Here is a 17,879-nt window from a genome sequence, read left to right as displayed (position 1 = left end):
CAAGTCTCCGATTTTCTAGGTTCTAAGTACGGAGCATGCGCACAAGAACTTTTAGGTAGCAGCTGCACTTCGGCAGCCTCAACCATACTTTTTAAAAGAAATCTGGTTATTATCTGGCTTATGGCAGCGTTTTAAAGACATTATTTTACATTTTCTATTAACAAAACGGACTGCTGTTTAACATCTCGACGAGGATTAAGACAATTGAGGAATTCAGGACAGGATTGCCTTATATATGTATGAACAAATGTATGAAGTTATGTGCATGTTCAACTATGTAGTATAAAGTTATATTCTGTAAATGCATGCATAAACTATACAATCATTTTACTTTTGTTTAAATGAATTATGTAACTGAAATGTGTTTTGGTAATTAAATATTACACATGCATGACTACCATCTAGTTTAAAGGAGCTCCAGAACAACCGTGTCCAGAAATATAAAATAGAGTTGGTAAATTCTTGCATTGACTTGTGTAGTAACAAATCTGTAATGTAGATGGTGAAACATAAAATCTTGTCAGAAAATTGGTTAGTGGCTAAAATTCTGATGTATATTGGATTGCCCAAGCTAGGTACATTTAAAACCTCAAGTCCAGGTAACAGGAAAGTTGTTACAGCTGTCTGATTTTAAGGATACAAGAGTTATTGTGACCTCTAATTTTCCTCTTTTCTGAAAGCCTGACAATTTGCATAAATCTAGTTATCTTCTGAGCTCATTGCAAAATAATGGTTATCAAAGGGCTCCAGCAGCTTCACTAGCACAGCTGTATTAGAAAGGAAATAATCTTGAGTTTGTGTATAATTTAGAATTCTAATTCCACATTAGTCAAGTGCATCTTTTCAAAAAGTGTTTCATTTGACCAACAAATTGTATTATGATAACTTGAAAAGGCAAATCTTTTTACCAACAAACTGAAGTTACTTGAAAAAATAGTACTTCTGTGGAGGATGGGAAACTATCTTCAACAAGGCACTTCAAGGGAAAAAATTAATAAAAGTTGAGCATAAGGAAATACAAAATTCAGGAATCTTCTGCCCAGCTGAATTTTGGGGGGACACCAAATTATTACATTGGAAAATATAATGAAAAACATTTAAGTTAAGACAAAGAAAGTGTCAGAAACAAGGAAACTGGAGTCACAGGAATTTTTTTTTTAGTTGACAAAAAATTATACATAAAAATGAGAAAAATCTCATTTGAGCAAGGTGCAAGCAGCTGCTTCAACACTAGGTACACTGCAGTTCCACCATTGGAAACATTACGGCACATTTACAAATATACAAATCCAGGATTAACAAACAGGAGGCAATACTAGAAGCACTTGTACAAAAGACAAATTCCATTTCAAGAGGCAGTCAGGCCAAGTAGCTTAAACTTCACTGGATGGTAGAGTTCACAGCCTTCTTTTCATATTCCTGGAAACTTGGTTTCAAAGCACAAGCCAGGATTCCACCTCCACATATGCATATTTTTTTCCCATGCATTTAAAAACCAATAGAATCTCTGCTCCCCCTCCCCCCAGGACAAGGAGAATACAGCACAAGGAGGAACACTTGTAATAAAACAATTAAAATGCAAAGAACTAGCCGATTGCTTTCAGAGACCTGCTCAAGTTTGATGCTATTAAAAAGATGAATTCAGGAAGTTTGCTATCTGCAATTTTACTATTGTTTCTTTGACCCTTTTGAGGAGATGCGGAGATGCAAGGATGTGCCCCACCTCCTAACAATCGGATCCAAAAATGAGAATAGCAGCTTTCACCTAGGTATATGTCATCTCCAAAATGAAATGATTTTCTGGCACAAAGGCCTTAATGGTAATGCCCCAGCAAGTTCTATGTCAAATTCCAAGAACTGCAAGCATTATTAACATAGGAAACAGAGGCCAGAGATATAAAGAAAAATGTAGATAGGTGTATCAGTGAAGCTTAAGTTACTGGGCAATCTCACAAATACACTTTTAAAAATTCATACACAGTACCGAGTGTCACCATCAGTTACTGTCAGAAAGTATAACTTTAACCCCCGAAAGAGATGTCCTTTTTGTCACATAAATCTTCTTTAACATCTAAGTAGTCTCACCGCTTTTGTTTACCACCCTCAGAAGCAATGCAGGACACAAGGCACAGTTCAACCTAGTTGTCTGGCTATTAATCCTGATGTTGCCGAAGTTCCATTGGGATCTGCTAAGAAAGCTGGAGATGTAGCTCAGCTCACTTGTTCCTTGTTACCAAGCTGTCTGTAGACAAACACTGCTTTGCACAAATCTTGTCCTTGTTTATTCTGCAGAATGTTCCTTTTGAGTATTACCTCTCCTCAAGCATTCCTCATTTTTTCCAAAAAGTGTGTTTCATTAAGTATTCCCTTTCCCCCACATCCTAGCTGCCTTTGGGAAAATGGGCTTCTACTTCAACATGTTCATTTCTTATTAAAAATCTATGGCTTTAACTATGTTAAAAGCATTCAGTAATCCCCCATTGTCGGAGAATAATGTAATTGGATCTGATAAGAATTTCTTAAGACAGCAACTCCATTAATTATGCAGCGAAAGCTACAAGCTTTCCCTGATCATTCATGAAGGGTTCCCTGTTTAATCATTCTTCTGTACTTTGTTATGTTTACTATTTCTTTTGTAAGCCAGAATGGTGAATGTGGTAAAGAAGTCCTTAAGACAGAAAATGTAAATTACCATCATGTAAAATACCACTCTGATCAGAAGAGTGCAGGATGTTGTGCACGAGCCATTTAAAAATGCATTGTTTTCTACCCATGTTTGTCCCAGGTGAAATTTCCCTCCTTGCTCCTTCCTGCCTCCTGCAACTGAAGCAATGTAATAGCAGTGTCACAAAGTAACAGCTGAACAACAGGGTAAAAGACTCATTGCACTGTGGCATCTTAAAAAAAATGAAGACATGCTTCTCCAACAGTATTTCTTATGAAAAAGACTGCTCCCTAGATGGCTAGCAGGTCCCTGCAAGGTCATAGGCTGCCTTTGCACTGAGCATCACTTCTAGCACACAGTGCCATGGCAATTATTATGGCAAAAAGATTTTGTAGGTTTCTTTAAGGTTCCTAGATGAAAATGCTTACACTTAGTCATTATGGGCTACTCACAGATTTGCTAATCTACTTCTTGGTCACCATGCAGTCTTGAAAAGGTGAAGAATAGCTGATCTCTTGAATCCCAGTGACTGGAAATATACAGTAGTATAACCCCCTTGGATTACATTTTAACCCTTCCCTCTTCATCAGCTGGCTTTAAACCACTGTAGCTTTTAAATCCTTTTTAACATCTTAAACCTATCCTTTATTATTATTAGCTAGTTCTTTATGATGGCCCCTAGTTAGATCCCCTTCTCAAGAGTGTTGCAGTTTAAGTTTGCTCCCTTTTCTCAGCGCAGGGCCGAGTCCCACCCCACCCCATTCCATCTATGATGGCCTCTGAATAAAGAGGCCTTTCCTTCTGCCACTGAGATACCCTGGTTTTTGTTTCAATTGGTTATGGAGGCCCACCCTCCCCCCCAACTTTGTAAATTTCAGGAGATGGGGAGCGGTCATTTTATGTCCCACAATGCTCTTCCCGTCCTCCCTAACCCCCCATTAACAGGGATCTGCAACACTGGGTTATGGACGAGTTCCCAGTATCCCTCCCAGCGCACACAGGAACCTGAGGAAAGAAAAAGATTATCGGAATTAAAAAAAGTAGTCAATAACAAACACAGAATTCACAAGACTGAACCATTTTCTACAAATTCGTTTTATCAAAGTTACTTAACTTTCATCATGCAGAGTAATTAGTTGAATTAATACAGCCACAATTAGAAGTGGAAACTGACCACAATTCATGAGCAATAAAAATCACTACCACTAGTTATGGTGGACATTAAAGTCTTATTGGTATATTTATTAAACCTAGTACATAAGGTAAAATGAAAAGGCTGGATCTTCAAAATCAGGATGGATTAGAGATTAGAGCTGGAATATCTATCCCTTTCTTCTCAATTTCTATATTATTATTGTTGTTGTTGTTAGTTATTATTATTCATATTTCAATGTCGCCCACTCTCCGAGGACTCTGGGCAGCTTACCCCAAAGACAGTATACTAAATAGCATATTGCCCCCAACAATCTGGGTCCTCATTTTACGCACCTCGGAAAGGATGGAAGGCTAAGTCAACCTTGAGCCGGTGAGATTTGATCCACTGATCTGCTGAACTAGCAGTCAGCTGAAGTAGCTGCAGTACTGCACTCTAACCACTGTGCCACTCGGCTCTTATCCTTTCTCATCCTTGAGACAAGATTTCATTAAAAAACGCTACACCCCCTCCACCCATTCTCCTTTCAATTATATGGGATATAATCTCTCTCAACATTCTTGGAACTCACCAAGTATGGTTTTGCTGCTTCGCCTAAACACCATAGAATGCAGCAAGCCTCTCTTTCAGAAGTGGAGGAAACTGCTCTGAGAACTGCTGCCAGTTATCTTCCCCAACTTGATCTTTGAAACCATGGAGAATCTGAAAAAAATACATTATCACACATTGGGAGAGAAGAAAAAGGCACACCATTACAGTCACACCATATCAGTACAACCCTATCTCTCACATAAAACTACTAGAACTACTAAAATCTACAGCTTCCAAAAAACTTGGATAGAAAATTCAGGGATATAAATTAGGAAACAACATGAGTATATAAACAAATAACATCAACTTATAAAGTAAAGCAAATTCTAAAATATACTACTCTTAATATACTACCAAACAAATATTTTCCTATGATGATGACCTACCTTATAAAACATATCTCTCAGGTCATCCTTTGGACTCACCCATGAAGCAACAGCATCACAGAAGAAAATAAAATCCTACAAAAATATGAGAATTCTTAAGAAAACATTCACTACAGATTATAGTTCAAGCCAACAAAATCAAATTTATAATTCTACAAAAGTATAGGCATGAAATCAAAAATCTAACCAGTATGAAGCTAAGAAACCTGGCAATCCTGCCTCAAGTTAAGAAAGATCTTGTGGAACTACTATATGTAATATACTGGATGTTTTTGACTAGTTTTCTACATATTAATGAGCATCTGAAAATACTATAGAAAATGGAACAGCCAGCTCTAACATTGAGCAATGAGCAATGAAGAATCATAAGAAATGGAAACTTACACAGGACTGAGTAAATGTCTGATTATTATAAATTAGGCTGGCAGAGTTCAAGGTAGCAGGATCACTCTTTTTAGAAAAACATCTGTACTTGGAGTCCAGCAAAGGAGACACATGTAAAATTTAAAAATTGTCTCCTAATATAAAAATCTATTTCATAATTGATTACTACTATGGCTAAGCATTTGAAAGTCAAACATCCTTAATTATTTTAAGAGTAGATTTACCAGTATAGGAAGATCTTCTTGTTCAGCCTGGGATAGCATATATAATAATGCACAATAACTTAAATCTTTAAAGCTTATTTACTTGTACAACTCCACCAGGGTTTACTCCAATCATCATACAGATGCCACGGAAAGCAGAGTCCTTCTCTTCATTATCACGAATGTTCCTCAAAGATGTACACCTATGAACAAGAATACATCCTCCATATGTTAAGAAAGCAGGGAAGACCAAAAACAATGCATTTCCCAAACCATGCACTAAGATTGCGCCCATATGGAAGATCAACCTTGTTATTTTTGGCAGATACAATATCAGATTTATTAGAGTCATGTAATAGATTTCTTACACAGTTTCTGTAAAGTATACATTCTTCCATTAATATATTTACATATAAATATTCACTTAGCACCCTTCTTTATACAGGGCTTATGGTTCAGTTTAAACTCTGATCATTATTTAGAGTGAGACTACAATCAAAAAAAATAAATAAAAATACTGTTAATTTTAGGATCTTTCCTTTACACATCTTGTAAGAAAAACTGTGACATTAAATGTATTTTAACTGTAGACTTTAAAAATGTTGCCAAATAATGGAGAATCTAGCCATTTAAAAACTGCCAAGTACCAGTCACAGAAGAGGAGCAAAAAAGGAAAGATAGCAAGATGAATGGCAAAAGTTCTGCTGCGTCAGACAGAGATTCCATGGACAGCTATCTGCCTTGTGCAATTACAGTGGCAAAGAATGTGTTAGCTATGTGATATTTTTCATGTATAAAGAATTGTATGCAATGCTCAGAAAGGCTTTTATTTTTTTGTAGGAATACCACAACTGAAAGAGTCAGTGATCAAGGTGAAGAAACAACTGAATGGAAATTCTAGAGTAGTGATGGCGAACCTTTTCAGCCCCAAGTGCCAAAAAGGGAATGTGCGCACCTCTGGGCCGCAACCAGGAAGAGGAGCTGCCCAAGGGGCATCCCCCCCCCGAAAATTAGCTTCCAGTTTTAGCTCATGAATGTCCGGCTTCAGCCAGTTACTCTTCCGGGTTCTTGGTGTGCATGCACACGCAATGATTAGCTGGCCAGTGCGCGTGCTCACGCAGGAAAACGGAAGACCAGCTAGAAGATCTTCTAGTTTCTGGTACTGCCGCATGCAAAAAGGCCAGCTGATTGTTGCGCGCACATGCACGCCAGAAACCCAGAGGGGGAACGGGCAACACCACGCGTGCCAGGCAACATGGCTCTTGCGTGCCACTTTGGGCACACATGCCGTTGGTTCACCATCATGGTTCTAGACGATCAAATTGACAATTTGAGATGTCGCCAATCTGATTTAACCCCTGAAAAGCAAGCCCCAAAGTCTGTTTTATGCCTCTTCATAAACACTAACCAGGGTCTGATAAACTGCTGCAACATCGGTGCCACTTCCTGAGGACAGACATAGCCCAAGCGGCCAATTGTGATGGCTAGAAAAGACAAAGAAACAAATCTGTCACAAAAGTAAAAGTGTCCTATCGATTTGTAGTAATAAGATATGGGTGGAAAGAATCAATGGAGGTATATGGTAGTATACCACTTTAGCTTTACTATACTGCAGCACATAATATAAAGATCCACACTAGTACATGGTATCAAATTAGTTACCTGCCATTCATAGGAAAAAAAAAACTACTTGATAAATGCACACAGCTTTTTAATTCCATTAAACCTTTAGCTAGTCATAAATCGTTTTAAATTAGTGAAATTTTAGTGAAGAAACAGCTATAGAAGTCCAAGGTTTAAACACATTTCCACCTGATGATTATGTGCTCCTTTTATAATTAAATCAATCCTATTTTCAAAACACCTGCATGAAAACACAAAGCCTGTATTTGATTATGATTATGTGTCAAGTCATTTTGAAGTTCTTCTTACAGATTCCCTTCATGATGATCTATCCCTAACCTATTCTTTCAATCTCTCAATGGTGGACTCATTATCACCATAACTGATTTCACACACACCCCTTGCTGCTAGTCGTCCTCTTCTTCTCCTTCCTTCCACCTTTCCCAGTATTAGAGAGCTAAATTTTTGCATAATGTGTCTGAAGTAGGATAATTTGAGCCTGGTTGAGTGATAACGTTTGAGTTGATTTGTTCAATGATCCATCAATTTGTTTTACTGGCTATGAGTAGTATTTTCAGGAGTTTTCTCCCACACCAATATCCATCTACAGAGGCATTATTTCCGTTGTTTGAAGATAGCCATGAAATAATTAGAACAGCAGATATTGATAAGTTGGTCCCCTGCTTCATTTCAGCTTCCTAAGCCATACTATTTAATATTTTCTTTGTGTTTCCAACACTGGCATTCCAGTCTCCAATCACAAGCAACAAATCTTGCTTTTATGTTCTGCTTTTTTCAAACTGGATTTGATCATAAAGATTATCAACTTCATTTTCTTCTCAATTGGTGGTTAAAGCATAATCTTGAATGATAGTCATATTAAGCCCATGAAGTTTAATCAATATTAATACATTTGTATTTATGAGTTAGTAAACAATCATAACTATCACTAGGACAGAAAATAAATGTAATACAAGAATCAGAATGCCTACTCACCTGTGTTTTCCAGAAGAGTTTTAGGAGTATTTGGTCTGTTGATGATCTCCACAAGATTATTCAGCACCATCTGAACATATGGTTGCATTTCTGCCCCTGGTAAAAAGAAATTAGTGAACTGAGTCATGCCTAACTGTAGAAATCTAGATTCCATATTTGAATGTCTTCCAATTTAACATCTTGCTGCTTCTTCATGCATGAAATAAAATGATTTTAATTCATTGATCAGAAAAGCTTGTATCAGTCTTAAGAACACCATTTAAGGCTAGAAATCAAACATACGAAAAGGGTCCTATTACAATTAGGTGTGAGCCACAACTAAAGATAAAGTACAAATTGATGCTATTATTTATGTATTTATTTGATTTTGGCACCATCTAACTCTAGGCTGACTCACAATGTTAAATTCAAACAAATGAACATGGGGGATTTGTATGTACACCATCAAAAACCATGCAAGCACATCTAGCAAGGGGTTCAATCCAAGGTAGCCCAAGCATCGGAGAACACCCTGATATTTAAGGGCTTCCAGAATGCCATTAGGGTGGGAGCCACTCAGATCTCAGGAGTCCACCATTTCAGATGTCAGGCACCAAGACACAGAAATGCATGCTTCCTGACAAATGGCACTGTTTATTAATGGGATCCAGAGAATGCCCATTTTGGTTTCTTAAGTCCAAGAAGAGCTTCATCACTCTTGAATGGACAAATGCAATTCCATCCATGAATAAAGATGTAAGGTCCCCATATCTAGATGGTTCCAACATATACAACCATTTGGTTTTTGTGGCATTGAATTTGCGTTAGTTTCTTTCTACTGAGGCTCACACAGCCTCCATGCACTGGAACAGCACCTCAACAAATTATATTATAAAATTATCAAAATATATCACAGCCATCATTAACAACAGTTGCATCAATGGCTCAAGACTGTGAGAGTGAAAATGTCATTGGGGAACTAACAGAATTAAACATCAAAAAGCACAACTTCAATAGCTTTCATGAAGAAATACATCACCTAAGCAACAAGAAGCCTATCACCCTAAAATGCCAAAGAGACATTGTTCTCATATAAAAACCAGAAAAGAATACAACTCCAAACTGCAATAGTAGTCTATTCACCCATATTTGTGTGGGAACTTTTCTACACTTACCCATTTGCATGCATATTTCTCCAATTGCCCAAGTAGCATTGTTGCACACAGAAATGAATTCTGGATTCAGGTTGGTCCCTAAGATAGGCATGAATTCAGCTAAAGAGAAAATATGTTTACTCAGCATTGATTATCAACACAATAAAGAACACTCAGACTGCAATTAACCATTATTAAAGATTCTGTACAGAAAGAATTGACAAACTCATCACTGTTTTAGGTCTTTCAATCTTAGCTTAGTAAGGTAGCTCTGGATCTGGACTGGCAAAATTCAGATGTTTCATTAATTTGTCTTTTATTTTAAGAAAATCTAGCCTTAGTTCTAAAAGATCAGTACAGAACACATACATTTGAACTCCTACTGTATTCAACTACAACATTAGAAGTAGCATTTATAATATTTGGATCACTGATTTTCTAGCACTCATCTGAAGCAGTAAATTTTTTAAATCATTTTTGTCAAACTCCAATAAATGGGTTGGTATAAAGGGCTCCATTTTAGCCTAAACAACAACTGTTTAACATTTCCATTTAAATTCTCAAATGTGTAATAACTTCAGCATCATCTTTATCAAAGTTTTAGCCATTGATTTGGCAGACCCTCCCTTTAACAGTACTTGTTAAAAGCTAATGACTGAGCTGATCAAATCATCCCTTTCTTTAATCTATTAATCTACTTCTGTGTGTTAGCAGCACAAAACCCAGAATAGAGATGAGTTGTGTATCTGCCATCTTTGAGTCCTCAGCCCACACAAAACTGACTGGGACAGTTATCACTTTCTTTTTAATATTTTTTCTCACTAAAGCCGGAAACAGAACTAGTTGTTAACATACTGCATTCAATGGAACTTTCTTTTATCTAATCGGAGCTTCTTTTAAGTGGAATAGAAAGGAAAATATCTGGAATCTGTACTTTTCAAAATGTCCCAACAACTATGAATTAGGATGGGCAAAGAAAATGCCTAACAAATGCCTGACATAATGTCCTTCTGACCTCTCCCACTAACATACATTTCTTGCTTTTCTTATCTGGGATTTTAAAAAGCATCAATACTGAGACTGCTACCATCATAATAAATACCTGCAGGTCTCAGGGGAAAAGGCATACCTACCTATGCATGGCTTGACGTGCATAAAACAGGCTTTGGTAAGATCTCCCAGGAGTGCAAAGGAGCTTTGCCGAACTTCTGGCATAGTATCCTATAAAGAGGAGTAGTATGAGAAAAGAAAGTTCTATTTATTATTTTAATCACAGTATTGTGTAAGAAGTGAACAAAACTATAGAAGTACAAGATCTAACATGATGCATAAACCAAATATGTGAATTTATCAGCTACATGGTTAAATTTTATTTCAGACACAGAAATAGGACCACCTCTGCCAGCTTTGTTTAAGGTCTTGCTCCAGGCACTTTGCCTTATAGGTATTACCATACATCTGATTAATTTTTCTCAGATTAAATGTTTATATGTTTATATTAAAAGATGAAGTAAGCTCAACTAAGATTAGGACAAATAACCTGTAACTAACTATTTGGATTCTTTTTTATTATCCAGTTTTGTTAAGCTTTTTTTTGATTCACTTAATTATAAAAACTTATGTATATTTCTAAATTACTTATTTAATCTACTTCAGTTCCACCCCCATCATAGCTTTAATATATCTTGAAGTGGTAACTATTACAAAGTATTTACAGCTTCCATTTTCAGAATGTTTTTATAAAGCAAATAATTAAAAACATGCAATGCAAAATATTTCCTCTGAACTACCTACATGCCAGTCTTGCAATCGTAACATAACATAACATAACATAACATAACATAACATAACATAACATAACATAACATAACATAACATAACATAACATAACATAACAGAACAGAATTTTTTATTGGCCAAGTGTGATTGGACACACAAGGAATTTGTCTTGGTGCATATGCTCTCAGTGTACATAAAAGAAAAGATACGTTCATCAAGAATCATAAGGTACAACACTTAATGATAGTGTTGGAAACTATCAGGAAACAATATCAAATATGTTATATAACAGCTCACTATTTTTATTGCAATACTTGGACTAATATTCAAGCCTTGTGATTTTTTTTGAGCCCTGAGGAACTATTTCTGGGCTAAACAGCCAAACATGTAAAACGTTCACTCACTTGCATGCATTGGAACAGTAGAGTCATTATATTGCTACGGGCCACAAGCTGCTCAACATGACATCCAAGACCTTCAGCTAAACCACTTAGCAGATCAAGGGCAACTATCATGAAGTCTTTATCAGGTGCTTCATACTGATCAGGGTGTTGACTGTACATCTGCGTTGGGGGGAGGGGGGAATAATTTATCGCAAAAAAAAAAAAAGAAAAAAGAAAAGAAAGTAATGTGATTAGACTTCAAGTTTTCTTGAGCAGATTGAAAAGAGTAATTCTGCTACTATAAGAGATAGACAACTTGCAATCGTATGCAGCTCCCAGGAGCCATCCAGAAATTTCCACTGAATTGTAATTTTTGACAATAATTGTTCAGTGTATTTTGATTAAATCCAAACAAATTCATATTTGAACTTTTACATTATTCCACATTGTTCTACAGAACACAGCCCACACCGCCAAGCTCTAAACCAAATATAGTCCCTGGATTGAAAAATTGTACACCCACACATTAAAACAATAGACTGGCAAATTTAGATTCAGGCAACTAATAGATCAAAGATTTTTTTATGATGAATTAATCTGCTCCGTTAATTCTTATCCACTAGCAAGCCATGACGACAAAACAGAAACATGTTTTGGGAACTTAGAACAAATTTCTCAGGTACTGCTGTGAAAATACTGCCATACCATTGCTTGAGCCAAGGTTTTCTGCACAAGTGTTACACAGCGCTGATAGACCGGTTCACAGTATGGTAGGAAGCCACTTTGCAGAGCGGTCGCTACAGATGACAAACACTGTAGAAGTGAATGGACAGTGCATGAAAGATCATGTTGCATGTACATTTCTGTACTTAAATACTGACATCAGGAATTTGAGATCAAACATAAAAATAAATATCAGTTTTCTCTCAAGTTGCTAAAATGACACACCAAGATGTAGCCTTACAGAGAACAGGACCTACAGACAAGGGTAAGACATTTATCTTTAAACAGAGCATCAGATTGGTCAATTTTTCATGTACAAGGAAATTAATCATATCATTTGAGGCACTAAAACCCATCCAAATAATTAGCAGCTGATTGGCTACTTACTTCTAGGAGGGGAAACAGATCCTTATCCTCATCCTTCAGCTCATTCCATTTCTGGATCAGTGGAGGCATTAACTTTTGGATATACTCCTGGGAAAAATAAGGCAACTTACAAACCACATTTCAGTTGGAACCATTGCCAGTATCAGTCCAGAATCTTTAGAACTAAAAATCATTCGGTACATTATGGATTCAAACAGTCTCAATTTTAATTTGTCATATTTGTTTCTGGCATTGGGATTTCAGCTACAACTGAAATTAATTGAGTAATATTTACCAGATTTGCAAATGCTAAATTGCATTGATAGGGGCATCTATTCATAAAAACACAATTAACAGATGGAGAAAACAAGATCCGGAGAAATTTCAGTTCTTATTCAAAACATCTGACTTAAGATTTTGATTATAATAAGTAAATTAAGAGAAGTGATTAAGCAGCTGACTAGGAAGGTGTCAAGCAACTAAACATTGCCATTAACCTTTCATTATGTATACTTGAAGCAGGAACCTGTGGCACCTTGGTTGTTTCTAGTAACAGTAAACCACACATACACCCATCACTATTGAAGGCTGTTTTGAACTGCAGTTCAGTAATATCTGGAAGGCCAGTTTTCTGATGCACTTGATACAGAGGCAGATCACCAGCTGTTCAATATAGTCCGCAGGTAGTTCTCAACCTACGATTCATTCAGCTACTTTTTGAAGTTGCAATGGCATGAAATGAATGATGGCTATGACTGGTCCTTGGAGTTCTGGCTATTCCTAGCACTGCCATGGTCACATGATTGCAACCTGAGCACTTGGCAACCAGTTCACTTACAACCAGTTGTAACACATTGCAATCATGTGATCATTTGCAACCTTCCCTGCTTGCTTCCCCATAAAGTCAATGGGGAAGCCGGGAGGGAAGGTCATAGATCTCTGGGGTAAATCTCCTGCAAACCCTTCCTCGGCCCTCTGTACTTGTGCCATGCTGGTCACTTGTACATCTTCAGCAACTGTCACCTTGACTTTTGTACATACCCTTTGTAACCTTCCTGACATGCACCATTCATGCACTGCCTTGTGCACTCTCTCCAACTTCTTGCAACACTTGTACTCCTCCACACTTCCAACCCACACTTCTTGCACAACTTTGTGCACCCTCACACACCTTCCTCAACCCACATTGCACCTCTTATGCATCTTCTCACACTCTCATATAATTTCCCCAACCCTCTCTGCAATCTTGCATACTCTCTCCGACCCTCCTCCATACATTTTGAGTCCCTCCTTCACCAATTAGGAACCACTTACCTGCCTGCCTGGGACTTGCCACTTCCTGCTAGCTTCTCTGTTGTGTTTGACTGTGGAAAGTTGGCAGGAAATTGCCTCACCTAATGACTATGGGCTTCAGTTAACGACGCCAACCGAGACTGCAGGGGTGCTATCCCTAAATGATGCAGTCGTGTATTACAATCTCATCGCTTAACAATGGAAATTCCAGTCCCAATTGCAAGCTGAGGGCTACCTGTTTTTCTGGATGGGCTAAAGGTAAACTTTGATCTCTGAATGATTTGCAATAGACAATAATGATTTCTAACTTCCACTTATTTAGTACTGGCAATAACATTGCTCTTTTCTTGCTCTAAACTCCCCATAACTATAAATCTTAATTATTAGGGGAAGTTGTTTTCTGTGAAAGAACTCTGAAATTCATTCTATCCTGGTGCCCCAAAAGATTCTTCGATTCAAGGGGGTTTTCCCCCCCTAAATATATAACTGTTACCTCAGAATCTGCATAATCCTGGTTTATTCTACCTTAGAACCTGGACTACACCTTGAGATCCTTTAACTGAAGATGCCAAAGACCGAGTGTGGGATTTTCTGCACAAAGGGTAAGATCTCTTCCATTGAGCTAACCCTTTCCATCAAGTTCTTCTAGTCACTAGGAAATCTCCTAGTATCAAGAGCATCAACAGTCATGAACTGAGTATTTATCTGCTTTTCTTTTCCAGAAATCCCATCTGTGAGACATTAGCATTAAGGAAACAGGTTTGCTGAAAATCCAAGAGCAGTAAAAGAGGCACCCCACTATGGTTACACTCTTTTGTTGGGGGTCAGAGCCCTACCTATACTACCATCAAATCTTATTATGGAAGAACATTTAATTTAGGGATTTCTGTTTTAAAGAAAACAGATATAAATAGCAGATCCCTTTCCCTCTAATCTTATCCTATTGAGTAGAAAACCCAAAAAAATTCAAAATCTGGATTTGCCTATATTCAAAAATTCTGGCACTAATAGCATTTTATTCAAGTGGGAAGAAATAGGGAAACAGTTCAACTAAACACAGTCATTGAATGCTAGCAGTTTTTGCTGACACTGCTGCCAATAGGAAAAAATGTACTAACCGGCTGGTTGAGGTGGTGTCCAACAGAATCAGCCAGAGTGCCAATTGCATCATACAAGATCAGCAAATTCTTGTGCTGGTATTTTCCAAAAGCAAAAACCAAAGTATCCAGAATGAAACTGAGATATGGGACCAATTCTGTGCAAGCTTCTTCCTCAAGGGTGGCAAAAGCACTAAAAAAGAAAAATGAATATAAGAAGTGAATACAAACCCAAAGGATAACAGCACTAGGAAGCGGACAGATAGAAATGAAGAGTCAATCCAATACTTGTTTCAGTTTGGATAAAAAATTAGTTTTATTGTGCTAGCCTAATTACTCTTTTTGATCTGAAATATAAGGGTATTTCTCTGGATCAGACAGTACGAATACATGACTCATCATGTGATAGAGCTCAATCATCAAATTCTTCATCATATCCAAAGAAAGCCTCAAGGTAACAGTAGAAAGCCTTACAAGGGGAGTTTTGTAGCAAAGACATGCTTCAGGATATGGGTGGCCAGCCCACACAAACCATATATTCTGGGTGCAGGCTGGCAATGTAATAATTATTGTTCTCCCAGTGTTTCTTTCTCAGGATTGTATTAGGCAGGCAAAATGAAGCTTCGCTCTTCCAAGAACCCAGTGTCAAACTGCTGCTTATATATTGGAAAATAGAAGTCATGATCTCAAGCCAAACTGCCAGGAATAAAGAGCACTAGAATATGTAATACCCTATGCAGCATTTATGTTTCCCAAAAATCCATTCGTGCTACAAATCCTAGTTTTATTCAAGGCTACAGATGGAAGCTCAAGGTTTCCAGATACCTTTCTTAAGCATTTTTAAGCTCCCTATCAAGCCCAGGTGATAACAATAATCTGCTAGGATTCTACAAAGACATTTCTACATTTAAGCAGAGAGAACTGAGGGTGGTAAAGGATCATCAATGTTTTATTTGTATTTTAATTATTAGCCACTTTGATTACAAATTAAAAGAAGCACAAGAAATAGATAAGTAAATAAATAAGAAAGCATATTTGTGCCGATAAAGAAAAAACTTAAGTTTCCAATGCTGTCCTTCACAGATAACTGACGCATTCCAGGAGCAGATTACCTGCAAGCAGCCTCCTGCACTCTTTTATTACTGTCAAGAATCCTTTTGAGCAACTCTGTCATCAGAGGCTTGAGATACATGTCTGGGGGTTGGCTTACAACCCAGTGTGCATAGCGACTCAGGGTCCAGCAGGCAATGGAACGCACCAGGGCCTTCTTGTCAGACAGACACTGGATCAAGTGGGGAATCAGCTCAGGAAGATAAGGAACCATGCCCTGCATGCAGCCTAGAAATGCAAAAGATGTTTTTAGTACATGATCTAGACTAGACGTACTCAGGTAAACTTATTAAAACTGTCAGTTCCATGCTTTTTTAAAAGTGATCACTAATGTCCCTCAGTAGAAATAAATTCTGGTTTAAGTTAATAACTTCAAGATTCACCTTCAGCAATTGCCCCTAGGACAAGGATTCCAGATTCCTTGATGACCCACTCAGGATGGAAAAGCAGCCCCTTGAGTAGTGGGAGCAGATGTGGGAGAAGCTCATCTCGAAAGACATTGGCCAACACATCAAGGGCAGCAGCCGAACACTTCCCTGCAAAAGAAATGAACCATGTGACAGAAATGACATGAATTCTGAAAGGAGAAAAACTTTTCACATCAATAAGTACAAAGAGCTTCTGCGCTAAACCCTGTTATGTCAGAAACACATTTATAAGTTCAACAGTATGCATTGGAAAATTAAGTATATGCTCTTCTCTCAAGTCCCTGCCAAGATGATGTAAAATTAGAATAAAAAAGGGGCAGCCACAAAGAAGAGTAACAACTGGTTCCCAGCAAAACTTGTTTTCTGCCTCTAATTATCATCCAATTTCATATAACATCAAAGTATTTCACCTACACAGGGCTAGAGTTTCAAGTTCAAAAATTGTCATAGTATAGTACTCTCTCCATTTGACCCATGTGCACTATTTCCACATCCCTGGCATTTTACTCCTCTCGATCCCTAGAGCACCGTTTAATACTAATTCCCCTACGCACTCAGATTCCAGTCAGACAGTGTGTCATCGTCATCATCCTCATCCTCTCCATCTTCCTCATCCTGCAACCGCTCCTCTTCGTGCTGCAGAGTAACTGTGCGTGATTTATGAAAGCGAGGTTTGATATCTTGTTCACTATCTGGGATAGCTTCATCCTCCTCCACATCACCCTGTAAATGAGAGGAAAGAGCCTATGGAATCCCATTTGATAGGGAATATCTCTTTTGCTAGGAAAACAAAACACTGTATCGTATCCCACTGGTTCTTCAATGAATTATTCCCTGAAGCCCAGAGTTACTCTCTGTATAGAATAGATTCTGATAAGACATCAACAAAGACCATGGATATCATGTTCACTTGCAGCCATTTGTATTTGACTAGTGAGAAATCAATTTATGAAAATACTTTAAAATGCTGACTTAAACATTTGATAGAATGAAGTGAACTACAAGTTTCTAGTTTCTCAAGAGGCTTCAGACAATGCTTCTATGGATCAGACAGTACGAATATAACAACCCATCACTGCTGTCAGGTTGAAGATCATGCATCATTTCCATAAATGCATTTGCTCAGCCTTTTCCTTGTATTTACAAATATGTTATAACTTTCTTTAAGAGGCAAAAATCCATACCATCTGATTTATTGCTGATAACTTTTTTTTTGGTTACCTGATATATAAACTATAAGTGCCAGTTTGGTGTAGTAGTTAAAGCACAAGGCTAGAAACTGGGGGACCAGGAGTTCTAATCCTGCCTTAGTTAAAAAGCCAGCTAGGTGGATATCATTCTTTTTCAGCCTTTGGAAGGAGGCAATGGCAAACCACTTCTGGAAAAATCTTGCCAAGAAAACTACAAGGACTAGTCCAGGAGTCAAAACTGACATGAAGGGACCAGTATGTGTATAGTGTATGTGTGTATTACATTTTTTTCAATAGATAATGTACTGTTTCATAAAAATGTCTACTATCTTTTTTCCACTATACCAGGATGGATGTTCAGCAGTAATATAAAAAA

At 37.5% G+C, this 17,879-nt stretch overlaps 1 protein-coding gene and 1 non-coding gene across 3 annotated transcripts in view; both read right to left on the bottom strand.

Annotated features, from left to right (window-relative positions):
• Window positions 1-3,487: 3,487 nt before the first annotated feature.
• The window catches only part of TNPO2 (transportin 2), a 29,424-nt gene continuing 15,032 nt past the window's right edge, over window positions 3,488-17,879 (bottom strand). The window contains exons 11-25 of one of the 2 annotated variants that reach the window (XM_070937387.1): window positions 16,868-17,036; window positions 16,269-16,421; window positions 15,888-16,113; window positions 14,797-14,968; window positions 12,407-12,493; window positions 12,002-12,109; window positions 11,318-11,476; window positions 10,268-10,355; window positions 9,156-9,254; window positions 8,002-8,097; window positions 6,791-6,866; window positions 5,486-5,585; window positions 4,796-4,870; window positions 4,390-4,520; window positions 3,488-3,670 (exon numbers count right to left, since the gene is read on the bottom strand). In XM_070937387.1, the coding sequence (XP_070793488.1) occupies window positions 4,413-4,520; window positions 4,796-4,870; window positions 5,486-5,585; window positions 6,791-6,866; window positions 8,002-8,097; window positions 9,156-9,254; window positions 10,268-10,355; window positions 11,318-11,476; window positions 12,002-12,109; window positions 12,407-12,493; window positions 14,797-14,968; window positions 15,888-16,113; window positions 16,269-16,421; window positions 16,868-17,036 (1,716 nt within the window). In that variant the 3' untranslated portion in view covers window positions 3,488-3,670; window positions 4,390-4,412. Of the gene's footprint in view, window positions 3,671-4,389; window positions 4,521-4,795; window positions 4,871-5,485; window positions 5,586-6,790; window positions 6,867-8,001; window positions 8,098-9,155; window positions 9,255-10,267; window positions 10,356-11,317; window positions 11,477-12,001; window positions 12,110-12,406; window positions 12,494-14,796; window positions 14,969-15,887; window positions 16,114-16,268; window positions 16,422-16,863; window positions 17,037-17,879 lie in introns of those variants that run through there. The other variant, XM_070937389.1, reaches the window with a different exon arrangement.
• Window positions 15,144-15,216, bottom strand: LOC139313501 (small nucleolar RNA SNORD41). Its single transcript, XR_011600109.1, has one exon. It is a non-coding gene; the product is annotated as a small nucleolar RNA SNORD41 (small nucleolar RNA).

The sequence above is a fragment of the Pituophis catenifer genome, unplaced genomic scaffold (genome assembly GCF_029215685.1).
Source record: "Pituophis catenifer annectens isolate HBS135680 unplaced genomic scaffold, rPitCat1.0.hap2 SCAF_2, whole genome shotgun sequence".
Lineage (NCBI taxonomy): Eukaryota > Metazoa > Chordata > Lepidosauria > Squamata > Colubridae > Pituophis > Pituophis catenifer.
Note: the sequence above shows the minus strand (reverse complement) of the source record. Positions and strands in the feature narration are given on the sequence as shown.